We start from the raw sequence: 26,949 nt of genomic DNA on the forward strand, positions 1-26,949 counted from the left end.
TTTTTATAATTATTTGTTTATTTTTTTTTAAATTAATTCAATTTACATTCAGGATTCTAATTTCACATAAGAAAAACTAAAGAAAAAATTCTTCGGTCCTATATATTTAGTTGGTGTTAAAAAAAAAAAAAAAATAATTTTGTTTAAATAAATAAATTTTATCCAACTTTAGTCTCAAAACACTTTTTTATTTTTCCATAAGTCCGACTTTTCGACCAATTCAACCATCCTCAAGGACAATTGTATCTTTAACAATTTTAAACAAATAGCAATATTATTAATAAATTGTCATACCTTAATAACATTTTAGAACCACAACATTTTAAAAAACCACTTTATGGAGGCTATTCTGCCCAGGTCATTACTGTTAGTCCACAAATTACCCTATAAGACATTAAAACATTAGGGAATCATATAATTTTGTAAATAAGCATTCTTAAATCATACCTAATTAGTCAATTTTTCACAATAAATTAAAAATTAAAACTTTTTATCACAGTCTACTTTCTATAATTTATCACAACAATATTTGTAACCTAACCTTCTCTACACTACAGGTCAGACATTTAATTTATTTGTTACAACTATATGTTTTTTAAATTTCCTCTTTCTTTTATTATTACAATTCATGTAAAGATTAATTATAATTATCAACATCAATTGTATCCTATATTTTTCGTAAATTAATTTTACTTAAAAATCTCTGCATATTGTTGATTCAGATTTCTTGTATCTGTTTTAAAATTCACGGTATAATTAGTATTCTGATATGTAAATGGACTCAAGTATTTTTCTTTTGGATGTATTATTTTCTTTATTTAAAATCATAGTATTTTCAAAATCAAAAGTATGTTGGTCATTAATTTTGGTATATATCTCGTATTCTCACTAGTAACACAACTTAAGAAGGAAGGAAAACTCGGTATAAAAGATATTAAATATTTTTCAGTTTTAAATTAGAGCCGTATAGTCAGTTATTTTGTTTTATTTTACAGAATTAGTATGTTCTCAACAGTTTATTTATTTATTTTTTGCAGTAGATTATCTCAAAGACCCGGTTAATTTATGTCTGGGGACATGTTTCGTGTTGTGCGAGTAAATAATACAGAAAATAAAAAATATTTTTATCATAATATCCTATTGTTTCACTGCATTATTGTTTTATATTTTCTTCAGCTTTTGATTATTTTCTAATTGAAATTGTTTATACTGATTTCAATATTTATCAAAATACTCATTTGAAAAAAATTGTATAAACTCGATAGCCTCGAGTACCTTGTTTTTTCGGAAAATGTTGCGGATGTTTACGATTACCTTTTGGATATGAGATAAGGTACGATTCAATTTTAAGATGTACATATTATAAGGAGATTGCTTGATATTATAAGAGAGTGAAGTTGGAGAATGGTATAAATAAAGACGGGAGTGGGGGAGAACTGCGCACTGACCCAACTGCCCCCACTCCCGGTGCGAGCCTTCAAAAGTCCTGCGGGAGCTGAAGGCCGCGTCATTTCGCCAGACCCCGCTGCTACGTCTAGACCAGAGTCCTGTCAGATGGCCTACTAGCCTGTGTTCTTGTTGTTCGTTCGAGTAGAGTGCTGCGGTCCAGTACAAAATATCAAGACTGTGATCATTAATATATATAGAGTATAGTGTCTCTGTACAAAGTTCCTATAGATCGTATTTATATATATATATTATTTTATATAAATAAGGGCCAAAGGCTGTTTTGTAATTTTATAACGGTTATTTGAGTATAAGAATGGTTGAAAGAATTTTGGAAGAATTGAAAAGTGAAGAGCCCATCCCTTCAAGTAAGTCATAATTTTATTTAAATTTTTTGTAATATTTACTCATATTATCATATCATAATATTTATCATTTAAGGTTATCATATGAAATGCATATTCTACAGAAAATTTCATTTATTTTGTTCCTTTATTTATTAATATACAGTTATCAAAATATTTTATTTCATCTCATTTTTAAATTTTTTTTTTTTTTATTAATTCATAATATTAAGTATTTTACTATTATGTTAACACATATTTTTATTCCTCAACATTATTTAATTATGTTAATAACTCATTCACTTATTTAAAAAATATATGTATTTTTATTTATACGCCGGAAAGTTTTGATTTGGCGCTGTTGGCCGGTAGAACCTACCGGCATCCCTTCAGACCTAAACACACCGAAAATAAACTTTAAATGTTTTTAAACCTAACATAAACAAAGCAGTGAAAGTCACATTGCGATCTCTATTTATATACCGGTTTAATTTTAATTCTTTCTCTACTGTTTTTTTTTTCTTATCTTTTATCACTTGATGATCCTACGTCGATGACTGATATAAAAATTTTCAAGTCGGTTACGTGTCGACGTTATTCCCCAGAGGACATGCCCTGACACGAACGATCCGGCGTTCTCTAGCAACCGAACGAGTATCAATGATGATTCGATCGCTGAAACATATCCCTGTGTTGCATCAGATTCTTGTGCTTTAGCATTACTCAATCTTCTTTTTTGTTTTCAAAACCAGTTCGAGCTAATCCTGTTTATGAAATTATAATTCTACTGTATCTTAGTCCAGAATAAAACGATAGTGAATATTAATGAATAAACCAGATCGTACATTTGAATTTTTAATTTTTTTTTTTTTCGATGTAAGCGAATGCCGACGTTGCGTTTTAGGTCTAAACCGTTGACATTACAGAAACCTCTTTCGAGAGTTGGCATCGTGAGTTATATTCTTAAAAATTAAATAGAACTCAGTTATGTTTTAACAGTTTTTTTTTTGTTGCCGGTCTTGCATTATTAAGTACTCGGATGAAAGGAACCCTTTGATAAGATGGGGATGAGGACAACAATGTAGAATGGAAGGAGGTCCTCTAGTCCTTTTAACTTAGCAGCTGTTGGGGTAGGCTTTGCCCGTTCTAGAACAGTCTATCCCCTCCGCCACTCTCATCGTTACCACTTTATCAAGAAATACTCTTATACGAATATCAACTATATATTATGTAATAAGTTTTATATATGTATTACATACAAGTTTCTAGTCTTTCTTTAGAATTATTTGTTGATTTTTTATTTTATATTTTTTAAAATTTTTGTGTTTGATTTTTTGGTTTCAATTCAACTCCAATAGGAAAAAAAAGGACATTAGACATTGTTTTAAAGTAATAATATTCAGCTACTATTTTAATTATTAGTCTTATATCATATTAATTATTTATTTAAATGAAATTATTAATTTTGATCAAATTTACAAATTTTAAATTTTTTTAGTCCCAATTAAACAAAAGTAAAAATTGTATACATCAATAGGGCCGTTGATGATTGTTATAATTTTCTTGTTTAGTTTTAATTTATATATCATGTAGATATTTTAAAGGATTTCTAATAATTTAGTTTACTTTTTATAGTAAAACACAGACATTATGAATTATGAATTAGTTGTTAGTACCATGTATATGTTAAGATAATGTATCTTTTTTTTTTTCTCGTACGACGGAATAGATTGTTAAGAATTATTGCTTTAGCGATGTTTGAATGAAAGAAACTTATAGGCTGACCTTGTACATATTTCTTTCCTCCATTTTTATTTTGTTTACTTGGAGCATGGATAGGGTGCCGGCTTGCGGCGTAGTATCGAGGCGTAGGCATTCGTTTTTCTTTTCTTTTTTTTTTTCGCGTGTTTCCTGTTTAATGGTCAGCCTGCCCCGGCTACCGGCCCTGTGGCGTACTCCAGCCAAGAATGTCGCCCTTTCTGGTTTAGTATTTTCGAAAGCTGTCAGGGGTTCTTATGGGCAGATAAAGCCGGCAAATACTTTATATTATTTTTATTGCTTTGTTTACATATCGTTTATCGTTTATATCTCTGCTATTTAACATATTACTGACTACACATATTAATGATGTATTTTATTAGAGGGGTGCTTAATTTTTTCTTTTATAGTTTGTTTCTACCCATTCGAAATATACCTTTACCTGTATATGCTACCACACTTTGATGTTATTTAAAAGAGAATCCATGCTTAAAAAAAAGGGTTTAAACTAACTTAAGCAAATGTAATTAATATATGTTATAAAAGTAATAAAATATATAATCTAAAAATTGATAAACTACCCAAAGGTTATATGCCGATAAAACTCGACCGCTATCCAAACCCAAATTCATAAAATCAGCCTTATGCAATACTCCCATCTACGTTTTGGTCTACTCCTCTGATGTTTACCGGTCCTTTAGTTCTTAACTTATCATATTTTCGTTCGTTAATAAGTCTAATTGCTTACATATTACTAGACTACATACTTACAGTATGTACAAACACATTTATCATATACTTAAATAAATTGTAAATAGGATGTTTTGAAATTAAATACATTTTTAGTGCAAAATTACTCTTTATATATTTCTATTTCTTAATAAAATTATTTTAAAAACTAATAACCTAGAATGAACTTAAATAATTGTAGCTTAATATTTCAAGTTACAATTGAGGAGTATTATTAAAATTCAATATATACACTTTTTTAAATGGTTATAAAATAGTTTTTTATAGTATCCCATTGATTTGTATAATTTTACTACTTAAATTAAAATTCTAATTCTAAATTTTAAGAATTATTAAGTTTATTTTAAAAGTTATGTTTCAATATGACTAATAATTAAAGTATTGTTACAAATTAATCGGATACTACGAAAAAATTATATATATATGAGAAATGGTTATATTAATTTTTGAATTAATACTGCTTAATTGTAATCATATTCATGATATACTTACATCTGTTTCATTCCCCAAGATTGATTTAATTTTCCAAATTTGATTTTTAGGTCACATTTATAGAATTTATAATTTCTTATATGTGAACCTTACAGTCGACAGAATGACAAACTATAAATTCAGTCTTCGATTTAATATTTATGATACTATAATGGTAGGTAGTATGTCTCTGTCATATGTAGGTATAAAAAGAAAAAGGTAAGAATTTTGCAACAAGAAATTACTAAATTATTACTAGTAATTTTTTGAAAACTATTGAAATTTTACTTTATCATTCTCTCTACTGAAAGACAAGCGATATAAAAAATATGTTTGTGAATTTTGTTGTGAACAAGTAGTAACAAAGTATTACGGTACAATACAGTAATATGAAAGTATATGTACAATACAGTACAGTAATATGGAAGTATATGTACAATATGGAAAATATATATTTATTATCTAGTTACTGTAAATATCTAAATAAATTCTATCGGATTAGTTTCGACATATGTTGTCCATCTGAATGGCGGCTATCTCCTTTACACATCCGATTTTTCTCAATAGACTCGCCAACGAAAAAAGAGAGCAAAAGATACACAACCACAAAATAAAAGGAAAAGTAAAAAAAAGATGGCAGTTGGTTGGGAGTGCACCGAAGCGCCACGTAGGCCAAGGTTAACCGGATAAAAAGTCAGGTGATGGAAGCTCACTAGTTACCCAACTGCGCTGCTTTCGTAACTGAAGACTTCTAACTTAACTTCATAGGGAAGCCTTAGATTGTCCCATCTTTTTATTTTATTTATCCATTAACTTATTACTTTGTTTTTATTAATTTCTAATATTTTACTTAATTTTAATTTTTAAATTTAACGGTCGGTTCATTCATTCATTCATTCTTTTTAATAGCATTACAAAATTTGAAATAGTTTTTGAGGCATTGCAGTTTAAAATGAGTCCAATCATATTAAACTATATATATTATAATATCAATTATGTCACTATATTACCACGAAGTGAAAAAATTTCTTCCAAATTCTTAAATCCAATGTGATTCAACTGTTGTTTTTGTCAGATGTGATTCAACTATTGACATTCTTTCAGCTTGTGGCAATATAGTATTTTCAATTATTTATTCATTTACATATGTTATTGTCTAGAGCAGTGGTTCCCAACTGGAGTTATGCCGAATAATTCAGGAATGAGTAATACTATATCAACTCTATACAGTTTTAAACCTTACCATCTCAGATTGTTTTCAGGATTTTTTCAGTTATCTAGCCATTAAAAGCTGTTGCTGAAAAGGTGGCATTTAACTCACTATTTTTATCAAATGAAAATATAGGGGTTCCACCATTTTCCTACTAGTGTCAAAAAGGTTAGGAAACCACTGGAAGTTGGTACGATTAATACAAAAAAAAATATGCAAAATAGAAAAAATATTAGTGTAAAAAATAAAATAAAACAAAATATATCCAATTAAAAAAAATATATTATTTAAAATATAACTAACTAAAAATATAACCTATAAACATTTATTTAGATACAAATTAAGTAGCATTGAAAAATCGAAATAAATAAAAATAAACTGAATAAATTACAAATAATTAACATATTTCATAAAACATAAAAGATCCAACATTTTGAAAAATACAGAAGCATTAAATCAATGGTTAATTACCATGACAATATAGTAACAAAATTGTTAATTAAAAATTTGAAAATGAACATCGCTGGTATTGGAATGATGTTGAGTAATAAATCAGTTTTTTTTTTTTGTATTACAATTTTAATTTTAAATAAAGATTTATTGAAAGGTAATATTTTTCGTCCAATATAGGTATAATGTTTTCGTAAATTTAGCCTTAAATATATATTCTTAAAATTTGAATTTATTTTATCATCCATAGGGCCACTTACTTGGAGAAATATATTTTTACTAATGTTATTAATTTTTTAATCCAATATTTACTTTCACATTTGAAATATATTTGACGGTTATCTCCAATTACGTTCATGGCACATTACTCCAATACTTTGGAACATAATATTTGACCAGACTGAACACAAGTGAGGTTCTTCCTGTATTAGTGATTCGATAGTCGATCATACAGACCCTTGTTAACCTATTAATTTTTTGCTGAAATATTTATGTAAAATTATTAGAATAGTTTTATTGCAATTATCATTTCAAAGAAATAAAATAAACCTCAAGTGATTTTAAGTTGACTGTTATCTATTTTGACTATTATTGTTTGATATTTGGTAGTTGACTATGATTTATTTGCTGAAATATTTATATAGAATTATTAGTATAGTTTTATTCCAATTATCATTTCAAAGAAATAATAAAAACCTCTGTTTGTTAGTTAATATGACTGTATATTCATGTGATATTTGTAATACTTATTGTTCGTTATATAATAGGGTGGGAAGGAATTAAATTCTTTACTTTTTATCAACACATTACCCTCATGACGTCGGATACTGACTGAACTGAAAGGCCTTGATTCGCTTCTAGTTTTTTTTAGAGAAAAGTTGCCTCATTACCTTTAATTTACATGGTAATTAGTGTAGAGTCTGTGTTGAATTTAATTTTATTCAACTGACACGTTTCTCATTTTGTATTATTAATTAAAACTATTAGATATATTCTTGAAAAAATAGCTGTATATTCATGGCTGATAAATTATAGAAACGAAAGGATTAATTCCTTTACTACTCTACTACGCAGGCTTTTGGAGTTATTATATCAATATTTATAACATTAGCCAGTGATTTTCCGGCTCAAATGTTTATAAAGTCGATGATTCGGTAATGTAGATAAATCAAGTATACACACATCGAAAATTGACTCCAGTTTTTTAAATAAAGTCGATTCATACTATTATGAGAGAAAAAAAAGTATTAATTTTTACAAACTAAACGACTACTATTGTCTATTTATGGTCTGATGAGAACGAAGAATATGTATTTCAAAATATCTAATAAATTTTAATTAAAACAACATAGGTCGAACAAAAAAGCTCATTTTTTTTCAGCTTATTTATTTATAAAAATTCACATAAACAAAACAAGGCGCTTTAAATATTATCATACTTGTATAAACATGACAACACGCTAGATAACTAAATATATTTTTATTTTCAATAGATCAGTTTATTATCAGGAACTTTTTTTTTTTTTTTTGTGAAAATAATATTAAAACATCTTATACGGTGCGCCGCACAACTTTCACATAACAGCCTGTGTACAATCGAAAGTACTGCTTAGGTGTTATAGATATTTTTGTAATTTTCGAAAAGAATAATCTTAAGACCATGGAAAGCGAAAATTATAAACAAATAATTTTTATTTTTCCTTTACTGTAAAATTCTTATTTTAGAGTTTCTTGCGGTAAGAGTAATGAATATAATTTTATTCCTGAATAGAATACAATAGTTTAATTTATAGTTCAACTCTTCCTCGGACCAGATATCTCTTTTTCTTTTGTTTTCCCTATATTTATTCATAAATTATTTTAACATTTTTCATTTATCTATTTTTAACAAAGAGTTTGGTTAAAAAATTAGGCTTCGTTCTTAAGGTGATGATTTTTAAAAATTCGTTATTTAAGCACTTTTGAACTATTTCAATGATCATAATACCTAGATGATGTTGAAGACCGTTTAATTTTACAATAACTTGGTGAGTTTAATAAAAATTGTCAGAGTTGAAAACTCGAATTCGAAATTTGCATAAATTATATTGATAAGTTAAGGTAAAAAGGGAAGAAAATGAGTTAATTTAAACAAAGTAACTATAAGTCGTGTACCGTAATATATTAACGTATTTAAATTTCACTCCAATAGCCATGCCGTAAAAAAATAAGTATTTTTGTCCCCCAGTATAACCTTTTTTTATTAATGTATAAGTTCCACTTCACAAGAGAGTTCAACAAATTTTCATTCTATTCTTTTTTGTTTTTCTTATATATGATAATTTTGACAATGTACGAGTTGTTTTTTTTATAACTGTATCATTAATTTAGTCTTAAGGTCTTAGTATTTATTTTTTGTACATATATGTTATTTGGAGGTGTAGTCTAGAATTAAATTTGTTTTCCTATCCTCCAGTCCTAATATACTGATATTAAAAAAAAAAAAATAAAAACTACCAAAATATAAAGTTGCAGAAAATTTTTCTCGCAATTAGTTTCTAAAGGGGATATCTTACCGAAATTACTGAGGACTAAGGAACTTAAACATTGAAGTAAGAATCAGGGCTTAACTATATTTTTCATGTTTCCAATGTTTCACAACCACAGTTACTTCCAGACGAAATTTTCGCCCAGTTTTAGAATTTACGTAAATGAGGCTTTTTTTTTTCTTTTCAAAAAGTTGGTTGCGAAATTAAAAGTTCAAAAAGACTCTTTGATCACTGGCCAAATGCGTCTAAAAGAGCTTTCAAAATAGCGTTCTTTGAAAACATTTGTAAATATTAGAGGTTTGAAGCTGAAATTAGTGTGTGGACGGAACCGCAATAGGTTTGTTATGTTTACAATGCTGTAGGATTTATTATTTGTTTAGTCTAGAACAGAGGTAAAGAACAACATGAATTTTCGCCTTCGCTACGAATTTGTCAGATATCTTTCAGTATAAATGAAATCATTTTAGGATTAGCGAACCTTATAGATATTTTTTTTTTTTTTATTGTAGCTGCTTTCTCATTTCGTGGTTCCGATTATGTGTCATGCTTTGTTTTTATTGCATATTGATATGAAAATATTCTCCATTATCTTGACCCTCTGCGCACTAAGGATGTTTTGATATGTTTACTCGTATAGATAGGGCAATCTATAGATAAAAGCGGTATATATATATATATCTATATATGCGGTAGAGATATGGACGAGATCAGGCCATACTCCGACCTTCGAATCACCTCCTGACGTTTCGGAGCCCTGCCTGGCAACGCTGCGAGCTGCGCCTACTTCTCTGTACACATGGGCGTGTTCGTCCCAGCTTAGAATTTCTCCGTCTTAAACTCATTAACGACTCGTATAGAAATATTTTTGTGATTCGAAAACCTTAGTATTATTTGTGGCTTCATGGAGATTAAATCTTATTGTTTGTATTGATCTTTTCAATGTAATGTTAACATAAATCTAAATAAATTGCATGTTTATATTATTTCAGTTTAGGTTTAATAGATTTTGTTAGGATTTTATTCAGAATAATATATTATGAACTTTTTAAACTATCCATCGTTATTCAATTTTAAAAATTATTTGTACTAATAATTTTTTAATATTATAGTAGGTGCTGCTACAACAATATGTTAGGAATTAAACGTTTTAATTTCCCAACTATATTAGAGTAGTTTAATTTTCTCCGGTATATTTGAGAATTTTTTCATCCTTATTTAGGTGAAATATAAACTTCAAAACGTTGTAATGGTTAAATGAAATAGTGATTTTGTTTTTTAGAAGAAATATTTAACCTAAATAATTATGAAGTGAGACTTAAGACTTCCTGTGTACAAGTAGGTATATGTAAAGTATGAAATATTGCAATTTTCTTAAGTGTTTTTTTTATTTTAACTGTTCTTGTTACGAATGTTAACACTTGACAATAATATTTTTTTTATTCTCACATAATATCAGTAAAATCTCTTATTCTTAACTTATATATTACATGATAAATAAATACAAAGGTATTATACATTTTCTTATATCCTTACTTATTTTCAAGTAAGAGTATATGAATTTTAAATTTTAGTGATTCTTTCAGTTAAATTTTATACCGAAATTTTCTTAGATTTAAGTAGGTTATTATATTTCCCAGGTTTTGAGATTTTGAAACTGTTGAGGGGTAGAAGCAAAGTAATTATATTTCATATTTAAGCACTTTTTTTTACATATTAAAAATCCTGTTATTGTGTTTTTCATATTTATTTGATTATTTTTGTTGCATTAATAACGATTATTAATTAGATAAATTTTATAGTTGAAGTTGGAATTATTTATTGTTTAAGAAAAATACAAAAAAATGATCACAAAATATTACAAAGAAGGGGTACAAATTAATTGTTACAATATAACATAGACACACACACACTCTAGATAAAATTATCCCAATCTTGAAAACTTTTAAATACTTATATTGCCTAATTTATTTCACACAGAAAAACAAAATTGTCGTTGCATTGTATTCTTTAATATTATATTTCTCACAATATGTTTTCAAGAATTGTATGAATTATATTTGATATTATAATTTACTTTTCATCACGTTTATTGACAAGCATTATATAAATTTTAAGAAATTTGGTATTAAAAGGTTTACTCACAACAGATAAAATAAATCCTTATATTTTATTAAATATAAAGGGAAAATTAATAATTTTTGTTACTATAAATAAATTCAAAATACATAAATAAATAATTAAACCGTATTATTTTACATTTGAAACTTATTTTTTATTTATTTAAAATTTATTTTTTATTCATAAATGTTCGTATTTATTTTATTTTTCGGGTTATAAAAATTATCTTACCATTTTTATTATACATTTATACCGCCGAAACCTTGGTACAAAATAGAAAGTCATGGTGCTTGCATTGTGCCTGGCGAAAATTGAATGAGGGTTCGGGCGCACCCCGTTTTGTGAAGAGGTCTTTGACCGATACCGTTCCAGCGAATCTCCTTATCTCCCCCCTATCGATTCTCTTTAATAACTTCTATTACTTCAAAGTGGAAATTATTATTATTTTTTAAATTAATTTTCCTTTAGTTCATATGTTGAAACGGGAAGTGGCTAATTTTTTCGTTTCGATGCCAATGAAGTTGAATCTTGATTAACTTTAATATTTAGAAAATATAATTTTTTTCTCATGTTTAATATTTATTAGTTTCTAGTGAGTAAAATATTTCGCTTTCGTGTACAATAGAATTTAAAACAATATTTTTTTCTTATTGTAGTATAAATAAAAAATATTGGGCTCATGCGCTTTAGTCTAGAATATTATTTGCTTTATTATTCAAAATTTTCCCTACTAACTTTGTACATTTTACCCTTTTAATTAAAAATACTTATTCTCGTATTTGAATTTATTACTGTTTTTGATCGAAAATGTAATGATATAAAAAAAAAATTGAAATCCTTTTATTTTTATTGTGTAATATTTCCTATTTTCTAATTTTAAAAATTTAAAAGAGCAATAATGTCCCTTTGGGTAGTCTATCTGTAAGCTATGTTCTGCATAAAAAATTCACGACTTACCATCTTTGTATTTAGTTAATTTCAGTCAAAATGTCTTATGTTTAAGGTCTTGGCAATAAGACAAAAACATTTTTATCATTTTATCTCGGCCTTATTTTGACGTTCTTAGTATGGAGCTTGCAGAGGCATTTCTTCTGCATAGAATACCTGTAATTGATCTTGGAACTTACGTCATCATAGTGCAGTATTTTGTATGCGAAAGAAACATAAACCCTCTTCGGATACGGTTTCGTTTTCTCTTCAGGACTTGTGCTAAATAATGATTGTGAGTCATTATACCATACCTTCTCGCCTAAGATTAAAAAATAAAGATTTATTTATATTTTTATGAATTTTAATTTTAATCTCGAACTCGCAATCATTCGAAGAACGCCCACTACAACAAAAATACAAGTCAAAAACTCCTTAAAATGTAGGCCACTACAGAAGAAGGAAACAGTGCAGGACCAGAATATATATTCATGCTAAAAACCATAAATGAAATTCAAAAATAGGGGTTATTAAAAAAAAATAAATGAATAAAAATTTTAATCATCATTCTATAAAGAATAAAATATTACAGATCCATATATAATATAGAGAAATAAAACATTATTTATAAATATATATCTTTTTTTTTTTCATTTTGCATTATTATATTTAAATTTTCTTTTTGAATCCTTTAATTTAATAAATTAATTACGCGATTCGATTAGAAGCTTCACTTGAACTTTACAAATATCAACCGCTATTCATTTTAGGTTTCACGAGGGAATTAGAAACATTTTCAGATTCACTTAATTTTATTTGCATTAAAGAAAATCATATTTTATGTCACTTTTTCAGACAGAGTGACCAAAAATACAAAATAATTATTAAACTGAAATAAAACTGCTTCTCAATCAGATATGATCCTTAGTATCGATAAAAATTTGATTCTTTGCATAAACATAGACAAATTTCTAATCTAGCGCTAAGAGTAAAAAACCTGTTTTCAAACAGTTTATTCTTTGTAGCTAGAAGGTTCTAGTCAGATTCGTAAGTATAGAACAACTGAGTACATTGTCTTTTTTAGTGTTAATAATATTCTGTTTTGAAGTGAAAAAACATATATATATGGGAGTTAATTGATTTGGTGACTCGAGATGAAACTTTGGAGGGGAGAGGCAACGATCGTCATTCTAGCAGAAAAGTTTTATATTGTAACAGGAGTGTAGGAGCTTACAGTATCTTAACAATCCTGGCACTGCCATGCAGCTTAAGCAGTGCAGTACCTGATTCATTGAGCTCCTGTTAACTTATACTCTCCTCTTATAATAAAAAAGGCCTTCCTGATTAAATAGACTTAACTAATGACCATTTTATTCAAATTATTATTATTATTGATCTTAGTATTTTCTGCATAACGCTATAAGAGGGAACCCTAGATCATTATTAATAATATTTTAATACGCTTTACACTTAGTTTTGTTCTGTCAGCCAGTCCCAAGACTAGCACATTTTTTTTTTCTTTTGCAATCGTTTCTGTATTTAATAAAAGAAAAACATTTATTTAAAAACAAATTAATTTTGAACAAAAAGCTTAAAATGTAAAAATTATCTATTATGATTTATCAGTTGCTAAGACACTAACTTTGTAGGAAAGGTGTAGTTAAGAGGTATACGTTCCCCGTTATTAGTTATTAACTGTTGTGCAGATGACGAGGCGGTGGAAAGTAGAGTATTGCGTAAAGAAGTGGTATGGTATGGTTAACGGAGTGTAGTCTACAACTGGGCTGGACCCTTCCATGGAGGTCGCTGAACTTTGATGGATGTTAATGTAAACAGCAATCATTCCTTCATTATTTTATCCTCGCATTTTTCTTAACTGGTCGTCTGTCAAGCTCCTCTTCTGTTTTTGTCTTAGTTTCGGTATATCCTTTGGCGATTGCCAACTGGGAATTACATTACTGAAGATCAAAAGGATAAACATCTTCATGCTAAACTTCGATTTAATTACTCGTCATGTGTTCGAAAATTTAAGCAACGATATTATTTTAAGATTCAAATATCTAAAGTTAATACATTCATTGTCTAACGCAACAAGAAATATGTTTGCCTCGTATTTTTTGAGGGGATCAAAGTGAACTTCCGTCGCCCATCTTTGACAGTCTCGGGAAACCTTCGGTTTATTTTTATTCATTGGCCACCTGACCCTGATCGATGAAGTTTAACATGGAACTCTACGATTGTGAACTTGATTCTAAATCGAAGGATGATCAAGTATTCTTAGTGCTTAAAGGTACTTACATAACTCATTGTGTTTACAGCTAGTACTGATCTCTATTACTGAGTATGACGGTCGGTCTAAATTAAAAGTCAAATTTACAAAACTAACGTTTTAGTTTGTCAGCAAATATTATATCTAATTTACAACATTTTTTTATAGACCGGGACATATTGTTTATGTTGCTATATTGACAAACCAGGGTTTCTACCAGTCGGGTATTTTGTTTGATTGGGTATTCACAGTAAATATAGTTGTTGAAGTCATCATTAGTAATTATGATTTAAGCTTTACGAACCTGAGGGTTTGATGTTGATATTATTGCTCTCTACATACATCTGTACAGTGAAACTCATCCAATCCCACATCAACAAGATCAGTGTTAATAATCCTCCCACCTACGCTTTGGTGTTCTCGGACGTTTACCCTTCGGTTCAGTGTCAATTAAGATTTTAGGGATCCGTTGGTTACTAAGCTCTACAATCTTACACGCTCCTCTAATTTGCCGAAATGCTATAACTTGAATTTTATTTATTGGGGAGTTCCTTCAGTTCGGCGTTGAGGCGCCTTCTAAATTCTTTAGTTAAATCATCCTTTCTCGGCTTGAATATTTTACGTAACACTTTATTTTCAAAAACCTTAAGGCGATGTTCTTTCCTTTCGTATTCATGAAGTAAACTTCAAATCCTATTATTATAATATATATTAATATTATATCTTTTTTTTTTTTTAGTAAGATATCCTTGATTTCTATTAAAGGAATGAAAATATGTATTTTCTAAATATTATTTGTTTGTTTGCAGTTGAAGAGGGCAGGCCTAGCGTCCTTCGGGATAAGACCAACGAAGTCCTGGAGGAGCGGAAGGCAGCGGCAAAGAGGCAGCGGCGCCGGAAGAAGACCACTGCCTCGCTTGTAACATCCTGTTTTCAGGGTATGTATATTTAAATTTTATTGGTTAATAAATTGAAGCTATAGACTTTCAGCCAAATATCTGAGGACGAAAACAGAATGTGTCTGGTCTTTGTTGACATTCCTCATCTTGTTTATTTTCAGTTTCTATTTAGACAGTTGTTGATGTTGCTTGATATACGCTGTTGTTATTGCTACAGACGAATATCTAATTAACAAATTATTATTTGTATAACAAAGATTAAGATATTTTTCGTTTTTAGTTATAAAATGATAGGTTTATTTTATTTTTTTATGATGAGGTTTTTTTAAGTTCTGATATTCCAGAGTTAAAATTGAGATGTAGTGATGTACTAACTTCCAGATAATAATATCATCAAATTCGGTTGAATAAATTAAGCCTATAGTTCAAATGTTCTCGGGAAAAAATAAAATAAATACCGTTGTTGCATGAATCAGCCAATTTTACCTTTCACTTCCACTTATACGAAGCAAGCGAAACAAATACGTGAGTAGCTTTAAATGTCAGAAATAAAAATGGCAAATATCGCTTAGGGTATTCAACAAGTGCCTCAGGATTTCGAAAATAGTTATAACATCACTCCGAGCTTGTTTCCAATCTTACACCTGCAATGGATTCCTTTTATACTGTGTTTCCTTTTAGAGTTTTATCTACGAAATATATTTAAAAAATACATACATATTAACTTCGAAGGTTCAAATGTTGTTATAAGTTCAATTTTAACACATGCCAATGTTAACTTATTATAAAATGTTATTTGAGGTGTAGATCGTTGACCGTAGATTAATGCTTGAAGAAGTTTGTCGTGGGGTGCGGTCAGCAAAGAACAACATAAATAAACAAAACCATATTTATTTATTTTATGCCGACGTTTCGACCTGAGTTTCAGGTCTTCATCAGGGGTTGTGTCGCAGAGGAGGGAAAGATAGGTACTCAGTACTTGTCCTTATAACTATCTCAGGTCGAAACGTCGGCATAAAATAAATAAATATGTTTTTGTTTATTTATGTTGTTCTTTGCTGACCGCACCCCCCGACAAACTTCTTCAAGCATAAAATGTTATTATTTCTTTATGTATAATATATTTTTTATTGACTTCATTAATATTAATGTGAATATCAGTATTAAAACTACTTATTCAATCAAGGTTTAGATTATTAAAAATAACTTATATAACGATCCTGTTTAAACGATTAAATATTTTTACCATGTTAATTAATAGCGAAGAATATTATCTTTCTTGTTATATAGCCAAATGTAGGCAAAACAAATAATTCTTTCCGTCTCTTTATTTATTGTGATCTACATCATGTATATATTTTTATAAATTTGGCAGATGGAAAATAGACCAAGTATTTCTGTGATCACATTGTAGGTCGAAAAATGTCCCTATTTTTGAAACTGGACTACTAAATTTCATGCGGAGTTTGCCATCTTCACTCATCAGTTTTTTTTTTTTTTAAGTTAGATTATTTGTAATTAGAACCCATTCAAGCTCTCGACCAAAAATAATTTGTTATAATATTTGAAGTTGAATGAGTTTTAATTGGGACTGTTGGTGCACGGTTTTTTTTGTTGTTGTTTTTTCGGTTTTATCATTAAGTAATATATTTTTCTAATATTTTCTAATGTAAATTATTAAATGTCAAATGATAGAGCCTTGTTTGAGTAACATGATTAATAAATTCCCTGTAATAATGAAACCTAACCAATTTTATTAAATGATTTCGAGTTTATATTTAGTTAATTTGATACAGTTTTAGCAATGAAATATTAATAACAATATTTTTGTCGTTGATAATTTTAATTTTAATAATATTTTTAGTATTTTGAAGTGTAATTGTCAATTTTTACTTGTTATTTTCCACGATTTAGATTGTTTAAAAAAAAAAAAATGTAATGCTTTTATCAATTTAATAATGTCAATGTATGTCGTATTTGGAGATAGGCTCTATTTGCTTAGGGTTATTACATAAAAGCAATCGTGTGTAAATAAAATATATCATGGATTAATTTTATTTTAATCTTCTTTATTTCACTTATGTAATAAGGATTCAAAGTTTGTATTTATTTCTATGTAAGTCCCATTACAGAGAGTGACAAGTAAATGTACATCTACAAAAAGGTGGAATGGATGGCACTTTTTCATATCTAAACCTTGACAATGATTAAATAAAGAAGCAAAAGTAGTGGGGGAGGGTTCCTTGAAAAAAGAATAAATACAATTTTATTTTATCGTTTGCATCATTTTATCGATCTTTAACGTGTATTCAATTTTAATGTAATTAATGGGCTTCGGGAGGGCATTGAGAACTGTTCATTGCGGTTTCTCGTTGGCTCTTCTCCCACAGATTCACTAAATTGTCTGATATCGTATTACTAAAAATATATTTGATTTGTTGTTTGTTCTCTAAGTCTCCCTGCTGAACTGTGCCTCCCTTCCTTCCGATCGATAAAGGGCTTTAGTCATATCAGAGAATAAAGGTTCATTTTAACTGTTTCGTCTTCACCTATTTAGTAATTTGGAATACGAGATCGGCCGTTGGCGAAGTGGGTGTGGCCTAGCATACGTGCCACAAACTGTTGTGCCTATGGCGACTCCCCCCACTTCTTTCTTTGTTGTTCTTCCCATGTGTTCCTTCTCCTCCGTATGAAATTTCCAACAAATGCTGAACAAGATTTGTTTCTTCATTATAACTAGATACCGGAATTTGTGCAGTGAAAAACTCAGAATGTGTATAAAACACCCTAATCTTATAATACCAATTTCATTTATTAATTTATAATATTAATTCATGGAAAGCTCACTTAACATTTTTTTAAATTAAATTAAACTCGTTAAATAATAATAAATGTGTGCAAACATACATACAAAACTGAACTACTCTTTGATCAAAAATATAAAATTTTGACCATACGGAGCTATGAGGAAGCTAATTGTATTAAAATATTTTATAATCCTGTTATGAATGGCTGGAATTCTATTTTAAGTTTTAAAAAAAAGTATGTAAAGGCACTATGAAGAAAAGACTATTTAAAAATATTTTTCCAAGTAACATTCCCTTCTTAATTTCACCTATAATTCCACATAGCTTGTTCTTTTTCGCTTAGCTTTTCAATTGTGTGTGCTCTCAGGAGTATTATAACGAACCAAAAAATTAACAATAAGTCAGTGTAAGAAAACTTTAAAATGTTTGATAAAAAAAAAAAAAGTATAGATATTTTCACATTTATCAGAACAATTTATTTTTATTCAGGTTAGTATACATAGGTAATATATAGTACTATGAGGAAAAAATTAAAATTAATTAATTAAAAATAATTTATTTAAATTTATATTCCCACTTGTCACAAGCGGACGGGGACTCGAAGTAAAAACGACACTGAACGTTCTCTTTTACAAGCTTTAAAAGCTAGAACGACTTGTATCATAGTTATCCGTAGCACCAGTGGTTTTTACTATTCGTCAGTTGTGTTTACTTGTTTTGTTTTTTTTATTTGAATTCGTCTCTTCATGTATTATTCAACCTCAATTTTTTCAACTATAAATTAAATAAGTAAAAAAAAAATTAAATGAATAAATAGTGGTACACACAGACCTACATGTCTATAATATGAGAAATTAAATTTTATGCAATACAAATAAAAATTCAGCCCAAAAAAAAGTAAGAGGTACAATTTTGTTCAGAAACCATACGTGCAATATAAAATTAGTGTTATTTGAATTTCTTTTCCATGATTATAATCATAAACTTAAAACTAGGAAACAAAAGAGGCAATTGTACAAAACTTCAGTCTCTTGTTATAAGTTTCGATTATTATGAGACACATTTACCACTCAGTTGCATCTAACTGTTGATTAACCTCTAAACTGGTGAATGTTTCTTCACGATTCAGCATCTTGCTTCAGGGTCTACCGCTTCCCACTCCAGCAGTCTATGCTACTTATCAACTTAAAAAGGAAACATTTAATTATCTTGACCAAAGCGAACGGTATGCGGTTAGAGAACGCTTATTGCTCCAGAGGGACCGGACTTGTTACTTATCCTATTGTTCCCAGGAGTTCTAGTTCTTCAATGAAGTTGAAATATCTTCAAGTCTAAAATTACAAAATATATAAACAAAGTTAAATAGATATGTATAAAGTTAAGTGGTTTTAGTAATATTCTAAAAAATATAGATTCTAATGCCCGCCAGAGGTTTTATAATTTTTTGGTAGATGAAATACTAGGGAATCGAAAGAATCCTTGAAACGAGAATTTTTATTCCGTGTGAAGGGCCCGCTCAGACGTCAGAAGGGCTTTAAGGGCTTCAGCCCCCTCTCCAATTTTTTTTTAAAATATACTTTATAAAATCAATATCTTGTCACATTTACACAAATCTAAAGTGGGCCAATTAGATTGGTCATTGTACTATTAATTAGTATATATGAAGTGTTCGATCGTAAAAATGAAAACTTTGACAATGTTAAATTATTTGTTAGTTACAATATTTGCCTTCAACGAGTAGTCACTTACCGTAACTTTAATCAGTCACTTACCGTACGTTTATATCAACATATTTGTCTTAATTAAACAAAGCGCCTAAGGATTCTTTCAACAATTTATGAGACCAGTCTTTAAAATTTCAGTTCAACTTTTATCACAATTAACCTCCGTTATAAAACCATATTCTCTTATCTCTATTGCGTGCATTTTATCTGTTAGCTCACATGTAACAAGAAGTAGTTTGATTTATTACTCAGTTTTTTTTTTAGATCGGTTATTTTCCATTCTATTAATTGTCAGGGACGTTTTTACAGAAATGGTTGGAGGATGTCATCCCTTTGGTAACCCGAAAAGTTGTAAAATTTGATAACCTACTTCAAACCGCGAAAAATAGCAAAAAAAAAAAATAGCAAAAATAGCAAAAAAAAAGTGGTTGTTTTACTCAACATTGCTTTTAAAAGCTATTTAGAGAAATCAGTTTTTACTTTTTTTTAGAAAAAGAGCAAATTTCAGGGACTACTCCCCATACCACCGGTAAGTTGGGAAACATGGTAATATATATTAACAAACAGAATTGATCATCTATAAGTATTCATTTTTTCTTTCTATTTTGTTCACCGCCAATGGGGAATAAAAAGAAAGTTGTGAATTAATAAAAGAGGTGAGTTAAAAACCCAATTTGCCCTGCTTAAGCTGGTTGGCATTTGAACGTTCCTAAGTGTTAAGAATATTTTGTCTCTACTTTCCACTATTAAAGATCCACCGTTTGTGTTCCGTGACAGTTGATGTTTCTACCTATTCTAATACCGGTCCTTGAAACCAGTGGAAGAAGCAGCTGCACGTTGGTTCCGCATTTTTGACTCAAGGGTACTAAGATATTTTAAAAGGAAGAGCATCTTTTTCTTAGATTTTATCCATGAACATTCATAATTTATTGTTTTTAAGTCAATAGATTTCATATTAATGTATACTCAATGCATTTGTTGAATTCGTCAGGAATTTCAGATTTAAAATTCAAACAGAAAATTTAAAAGATTTAATATGGTATAGTGTAGTACAGTATTTATAAATCTTGCTCTAGGATATTGTTATCTAATATCTATAGGATATCAAGTATATCTTTCTAAATTCGTAAACTTTAATTCGTTTGCGAAGGGATTATAAAACGAAGGATTACATATTAGAGCCTTTTTTACTCTAGTGGAACTGGTTCTTTCATTAATCACAGTATTAATTCTTAATTTCATTTATATGTTTAATTACTAATAAAATTATATTTTTGAACTAAATCTTACTATGCTGTGCGTTGTAATTGCCTATAAATAAGTTAAGATAATATTCGCATTTTTGCCGTTCTCGATTAACACGCTCAAATGTATATTTTTATTCAATTCGATAGGAGCTTCTTTTAGTTCTATGTATGAGATCCGGTTGTTGGAACACCTGCCATCCAGTTGCTAACTCTATTTAGAGACGCAGGCTGGAAATGTTAGTTTCTCTTCCTTAGCTTAGGAGCTCGATACTAGGAAGGGAGCCAAAACCGCTGCGACTATTTTAAAATTTTACGCAGGCAACCGTGGGAGGTCGGCCAAGTGGAAGGCAACTCTTGGGTTCAATGGCTACCGCACCACGTGGCCTTTGCACAACATTTATAAACATGAGCTATTATACCAGGAATGGTCAGATTTTGAGAAGGTAGTATTTTAAGGTAGTCACCAGAGATTGCGTTCTCAAAGGAACCCTAACACCCCCCCCCTCCACTTTCCATTTCATTACATCGTTATCGATACTTCCTATTTAAAGAACAATAAATACTTATAAAGAATGTAAATTTGAGCTAGGCTCTGGAACGAAATCCACCACCTAGATTTACATTGAGGAACCAAATGTATTCAGGCACCCATTGAATGAGGAATAGAATCCTGTTACAATTCTCTTTAGAATCACTTAGTGTCAGTATATCTCTGCAATATGAGATGTACTGACCTGTTGAACTCACATGCTATATACCGGTTATTCATATGTTAGTGAAAATGCTAAAAGTTATAATTTTTAGTTTAAAAATTAAAAAAAGTAAATTTCTGCTTAATCCATTATTAATATTCTAAATTGAACGAATATATATGGGCATCCTGCTGCATTCTGTTAATAAATACCTGTACCTTACAGCAATGGTTTGTCTTTTATAAACAATTATTTAAAAACATAAGTTTAGTTAACTACCAAAATTTATAATTACATTTGTTTTAAACTTAATATGGTATTTTAAGTTTAAAATACCAAAGAACTTGTACAGTTATACAGCAGGTTTCTATTGTCAGTTAAGTCTTGAAAATTAAATTTTAAAAATTTGAGTATGATTGTTCACTCTGAACATTATGGTTTGCATAGCTCTGAATTCCAGTTCTTGATAATTACCTTAAATTTATCATTATTACCACTTAAGAACGAGCTAATATTAATTGTGTGTTATTATTATCATTATTACCACTTAAGAACGAGCTAATATTAATTGTGTGTTATTATTATTACCACGTATGAACCAGCTAATATTAATTGTGTGTTATTATTATTATTATTATTACCACGTATGAACCAGCTAATATTAATTGTGTGTTATTCTCCTTTCAGATCTTTACAGGCTCAAAGGGGAAGTCCTGGGCGCTGGTGCTTATGCTTCCGTTCAAACATGTGTGAATGTTCTTACGGAAGTAGAGTTCGCAGTGAAAATGATTGACAAAATTCCAGGACACCCTAGGGCCAGGGTGTTCAGGGAAGTCGAGACATTCCACCACTGCTCGGGTCATCCAAACATCATTCAACTCCTTGAAATGTTTGAGGATGATCAGAGGTAAATATTAACATTATGGACATATGTATTTCTAAATTAAATTACATTAAATTTTCAATACATGTTATTATTATTGTTATTATATTGTTTATGTCTTGATTTAGGTTTTACCTTGTATTTGAGAAAGTTGAGGGTGGTCAGCTACTGTCCCGGATCCAAGAGAGAGTTCGGTTTACTGAAAGAGAAGCTGCAATGATTGTTCGAGACCTTGCCAATGCTCTCTCCTTTCTCCATGCAAAAGGTTTGTTTATGTTCGATTTTTACATTATAAGATCACAGCAGTATTTTGTTATTTTTTATTGTATTTTACATAAGTGATACTTATGTATTTATTTTTGTTTCAGGCATAGCCCATAGAGATTTGAAGCCAGAAAATATTCTGTGCCAATATAAGGATCGACTGACACCTGTAAAGCTGTGCGATTTTGACCTAGGCTCTGGAATAAAGTTCAACACCTCACTTTCATCTCCCCTTGCTACTCCTCAACTCCTTACACCAGTTGGATCGGCCGAATTCATGGCACCTGAAGTAGTATCTGCGTTTACCTCTTCAACAGCAGCAGCCTATGATAAAAGGTAATTCATTTTTTGCCTTCATCTTAAGGTTAATGTTTGTTTTTATAAGCAAATTTATGTAAATATTTAGTTTTATTTATAAGTGAATAGCCATTAAAAAAACAAAAAACAAATTGCTTATTATATTATAGTTAGAAGTAAATGATTTCACCCATAGGTTCATTAATTAATTAATTATATTCAAGTTTGTAAAAGATTTTTTTTAATCTAAGTTAATCAAATATTTATGCCGCTTGAGAATATTTTAAAGTTAAATTCTTACTTACAAAAATTATAATGTATTTGACCCCTCCCTGCATTACAAACTTGTATTTTTTTGTTAAAATAAACCAAAATTGTTTACATTTCTGTATTAAACAAGCAGTTAAATTTCTATGGTTTAAAATATTTTTAATATTGTCGCTTAATTATATATTTATTATTGTTTTAGGTGTGACTTGTGGTCTTTGGGTGTTGTGGTGTACATACTCCTGTGTGGCTATCCTCCATTCTGGGGCTCTTGTGGCTCGCCAGACTGTCGATGGGAAGCTGGTGAAACATGCCACCTCTGCCAAGCATCGCTCTTCCAGTCCATACTCGAAGGTCGTTTGGAGTTCCCTGCCAGTGAATGGGCAACTGTGTCAGCTGAAGCCATTGACCTCATCCGCCAGCTCCTGGTCAAAGAGGCTGCGGTTCGGCTGACAGCTACCCAAGTCCTTGCTCACCCGTGGTTGCGACTGGCCACTGAAGACAGAGTACTGCCTACTCCTGCCGTAATCAGAAGGTCAGTTTTCCTCACAATTATTTCGTAATATAATTTTTATGTGCAAATGTTATTTAGCTACTTAATTGTCAAAAGAAAAAAAATGAAATAAAATTATTACCAATTAAGTTAATTAATTATTGGTTTGATATGAATGGTTAATCCAATGTAAATATGTTTTCTATTCCTTGGTTTGATTGGTTTAACATTTCTAAAAGTTCTTAATTCAAATCAAACTAATGAATTATTTTTACTAACAGGAATAACTCTGCAAGAGACCTTTCTTCATATGCAGAATCAGCCATGTCCGTAAAACGGGTGATATTGCAGCATTTCTCAATCTGTGGTGATGGAGGCAGCGGCTGTAGTGAGCTTGAGGAGGGATCTTCGCCACTCGGCCTCTCTCCGCCTTCAGAATCCAAGCTAGTGAGAAGGAGAGCAGCTAAGTCCATCGCCAGTCCGACTGGATGAAGAGAATTTAACTTTGGGGAAATGGTCATGTGCCACCCTTTCTCTCTCTCAAACAAAAATAAAAACAAAAAAAAAATAAAAAAAATATCTTGTGAAAACTTTTGTTTCACATTTTATTTTAATTCCAGTAAATGTTATTTTTTACAATTTGTGTTTGTTTTTTTTTTTCTGTTATTTTATCTTATTTTCTTTATTTCTTTTGAAAATGTGCCTTCCTTTCAAAAATGTTACATTATAATTTTATTTTGTTTGGAACCATTGAAATGCAAAGAGATATTCAAATTTATTATTCTCTAATCGATGAAAACATATCAGTTTTCTTTTTCTTTTTTTTTTTTATTCTTTCATAAACCCAAGAAATTTTGTTTATCCAATAGTGACTACATTTGTAAAACCAATCATCTCATTTAATTCTGCATTGGTATAATATTATTATTTATTATGATGTTCTCCAGTGATTGGTTGATTGGTTAGTTGAAAGTTTACCAAATAATATCTATAGCATTGTGATTGAGATCAGCTCGGAAATAAACTATAAGGTTTTAAAATCCGATTCTGGCACAAAATTGCTGCTGATGAATAAAAACTAAATTTTGTTTAATCGTTAAACTTAATATGCTGTTATTTTGTGATCTTATGTTTGTTAAATAATTTTGGATTTTTTAATGATTTATTATTATAATCTCAGATGAGCCTTTGTGATTATACAATACTTATATTGTTAATGTTTGTTATATAGCAGCATATTATGTAATATTGACTGTGATCATCAAAATTAATTTTTAATTTCTAGTCTTCCTAGGTTTTGGTTTCAAATTTGTTTAAAAAGAATATATAAAAATTTTATTTAAAATTTATTAATATACTTATGTACTATAGTTCTACTTAAAGTTGTGATAGCATTATGCCCCATTTGGATCTAGTTATATGTTTACAGCTTAGCTATTGTGTCATGTTCAGTTTATTAATAATTTGAAATCTGAAAAGTTTATTATGAATAATCTTACAAATTATCTATCCTGTGCCTAGAATCGGGAATAGAACATGTTTTAAAAAAACAACAAAAAAAAACTCTTCAATCTTAGCTTATATTAGACGGTCAGAGATTTGAAAATAGGGTAAAACTGGTTAATGCAATTTTCATATTAATAATTTTTTTTGTTGGAGCCTCCTATCTCCTTAATTTCTGTTTTCCAGAAATATTGTGTTCTAAGGGATATTTAATATGAAATGTTTTGTTATGAATTTATCTAATTAAGAAAGAAAAATTATAAAATAATTTTAGGAAGGGCTGTGTGTTTCATTAAATGAACGTTGTCTTATAGTTTCTCATTTTAAGTTAAATACATGCACTTGATCATGAAATGATCTTGAAACGAAAACATGGCTAGTCAAGGGTAACAGTTATGACGTTGTGAACAGTGAAAATCTAATATCTTAATGACTTAATATACCATTATGTACTCAACATTTTAAAATATTTTCTGTTGACCTGCTTATAAAGCACTTTTATTTGATTACCCTTTCAAATTTCCGTTTTTGTTCCAATCAAATGATCAATTGTTTATCCTACCCCTGCCTAAGTTTTAATATTGTAATTTTTGAAAGATGAGAAAAAACTTCGATCACTTATAAGGGGCACACTCCAATATGTATAGTATTGCGTATGGAAGTAGGAAACGTGAATGATACTACACTTGTAGGATTGTTATACTTTTCTACTGTATTAATATTGTTTAAATAATACAATGAATCATTATTTCTTGTTTAATAATTAAGACTGACTATCAATTTAGAAGATTATTGCCCTTAAAAACGTTTTTTATAGTTTATTAGTTTGTAATGGTACTAAGCTTTTCTACAATAGGTAGTTAGCTATATTGATGTCAGTTATAACTATATTAGGCTTAGGAGATAGGAGGTAATTATATTTTTATGATATCTGTCAAAGGGCAGTCCTGTCGATATTGAATGAAAGGGGGATTTTTTGTATTTTTCTAATGTTTGTAAATATCAAAAGGATGTATAAATTAGGCATTTAATGTTGAAAGATTTGTCATTAATACACAGGAGTATATGGTTTAATCAAGAAATTGACTGAGAAGTTCAGTAATGACTGGTATTTTAGAATGGTTATAAGTAATTCATCCTCAATATGTTTGCTTTAAGAAGGAAGAAAATTTGACAAGTATTACACAGATCCCCCTCAGAAGAAATAAAGGCTATTTAGAAATTAATTGTACTCATGCACAGATAATAAGATTGTTAACTTTTAACAGGCAATACTTAGTACCTTGTCAGTTCAGCTTCATTCATTAACTAATGTTTGTATTTATAATAAATAAGCAGGAACCTTCTATCTTGCCTAATAGAAGAGGATAATTTTTATCTTATTATTTTTACCATCTTTGATTTGTATAATTGAGTAACAATGTTCAATTTTTATATCAGTAAAAGGATATTCATAGGTATTAACTCAGGTGCATCATCCAAAGGTATCATATTGTAAAACAAGGGGATATTTCTTTTTTATGGTTATTAATTTTCTTCCACAACACTATTTCTGTCTGTGTTATTTTCATGAAACCAGTAAAAAGAAAGCTATTATTTTTA

The 26,949-nt window shown here is 29.2% G+C and overlaps 1 protein-coding gene across 3 annotated transcripts in view; it reads left to right on the forward strand.

Annotated features, from left to right (window-relative positions):
* Positions 1-26,949, forward strand: part of LOC106685275 (MAP kinase-interacting serine/threonine-protein kinase 1) — a 177,939-nt gene extending 150,990 nt beyond the window's left edge. For 2 of the 3 annotated variants that reach the window (XM_067049193.1, XM_014427847.2), the window contains 6 exons: positions 15,081-15,209; positions 22,328-22,547; positions 22,652-22,788; positions 22,892-23,123; positions 23,554-23,886; positions 24,126-26,949. In XM_067049193.1, the coding sequence (XP_066905294.1) occupies positions 15,081-15,209; positions 22,328-22,547; positions 22,652-22,788; positions 22,892-23,123; positions 23,554-23,886; positions 24,126-24,336 (1,262 nt within the window). In that variant the 3' untranslated portion in view covers positions 24,337-26,949. Of the gene's footprint in view, positions 1-1,501; positions 1,815-15,080; positions 15,210-22,327; positions 22,548-22,651; positions 22,789-22,891; positions 23,124-23,553; positions 23,887-24,125 lie in introns of those variants that run through there. The other variant, XM_014427846.2, reaches the window with a different exon arrangement.

The sequence above is a fragment of the Halyomorpha halys genome, unplaced genomic scaffold (genome assembly GCF_000696795.3).
Source record: "Halyomorpha halys isolate HHAL.00 unplaced genomic scaffold, Hhal_1.1 Scaffold676.1, whole genome shotgun sequence".
Classification (NCBI taxonomy): Eukaryota; Metazoa; Arthropoda; class Insecta; order Hemiptera; family Pentatomidae; genus Halyomorpha; species Halyomorpha halys.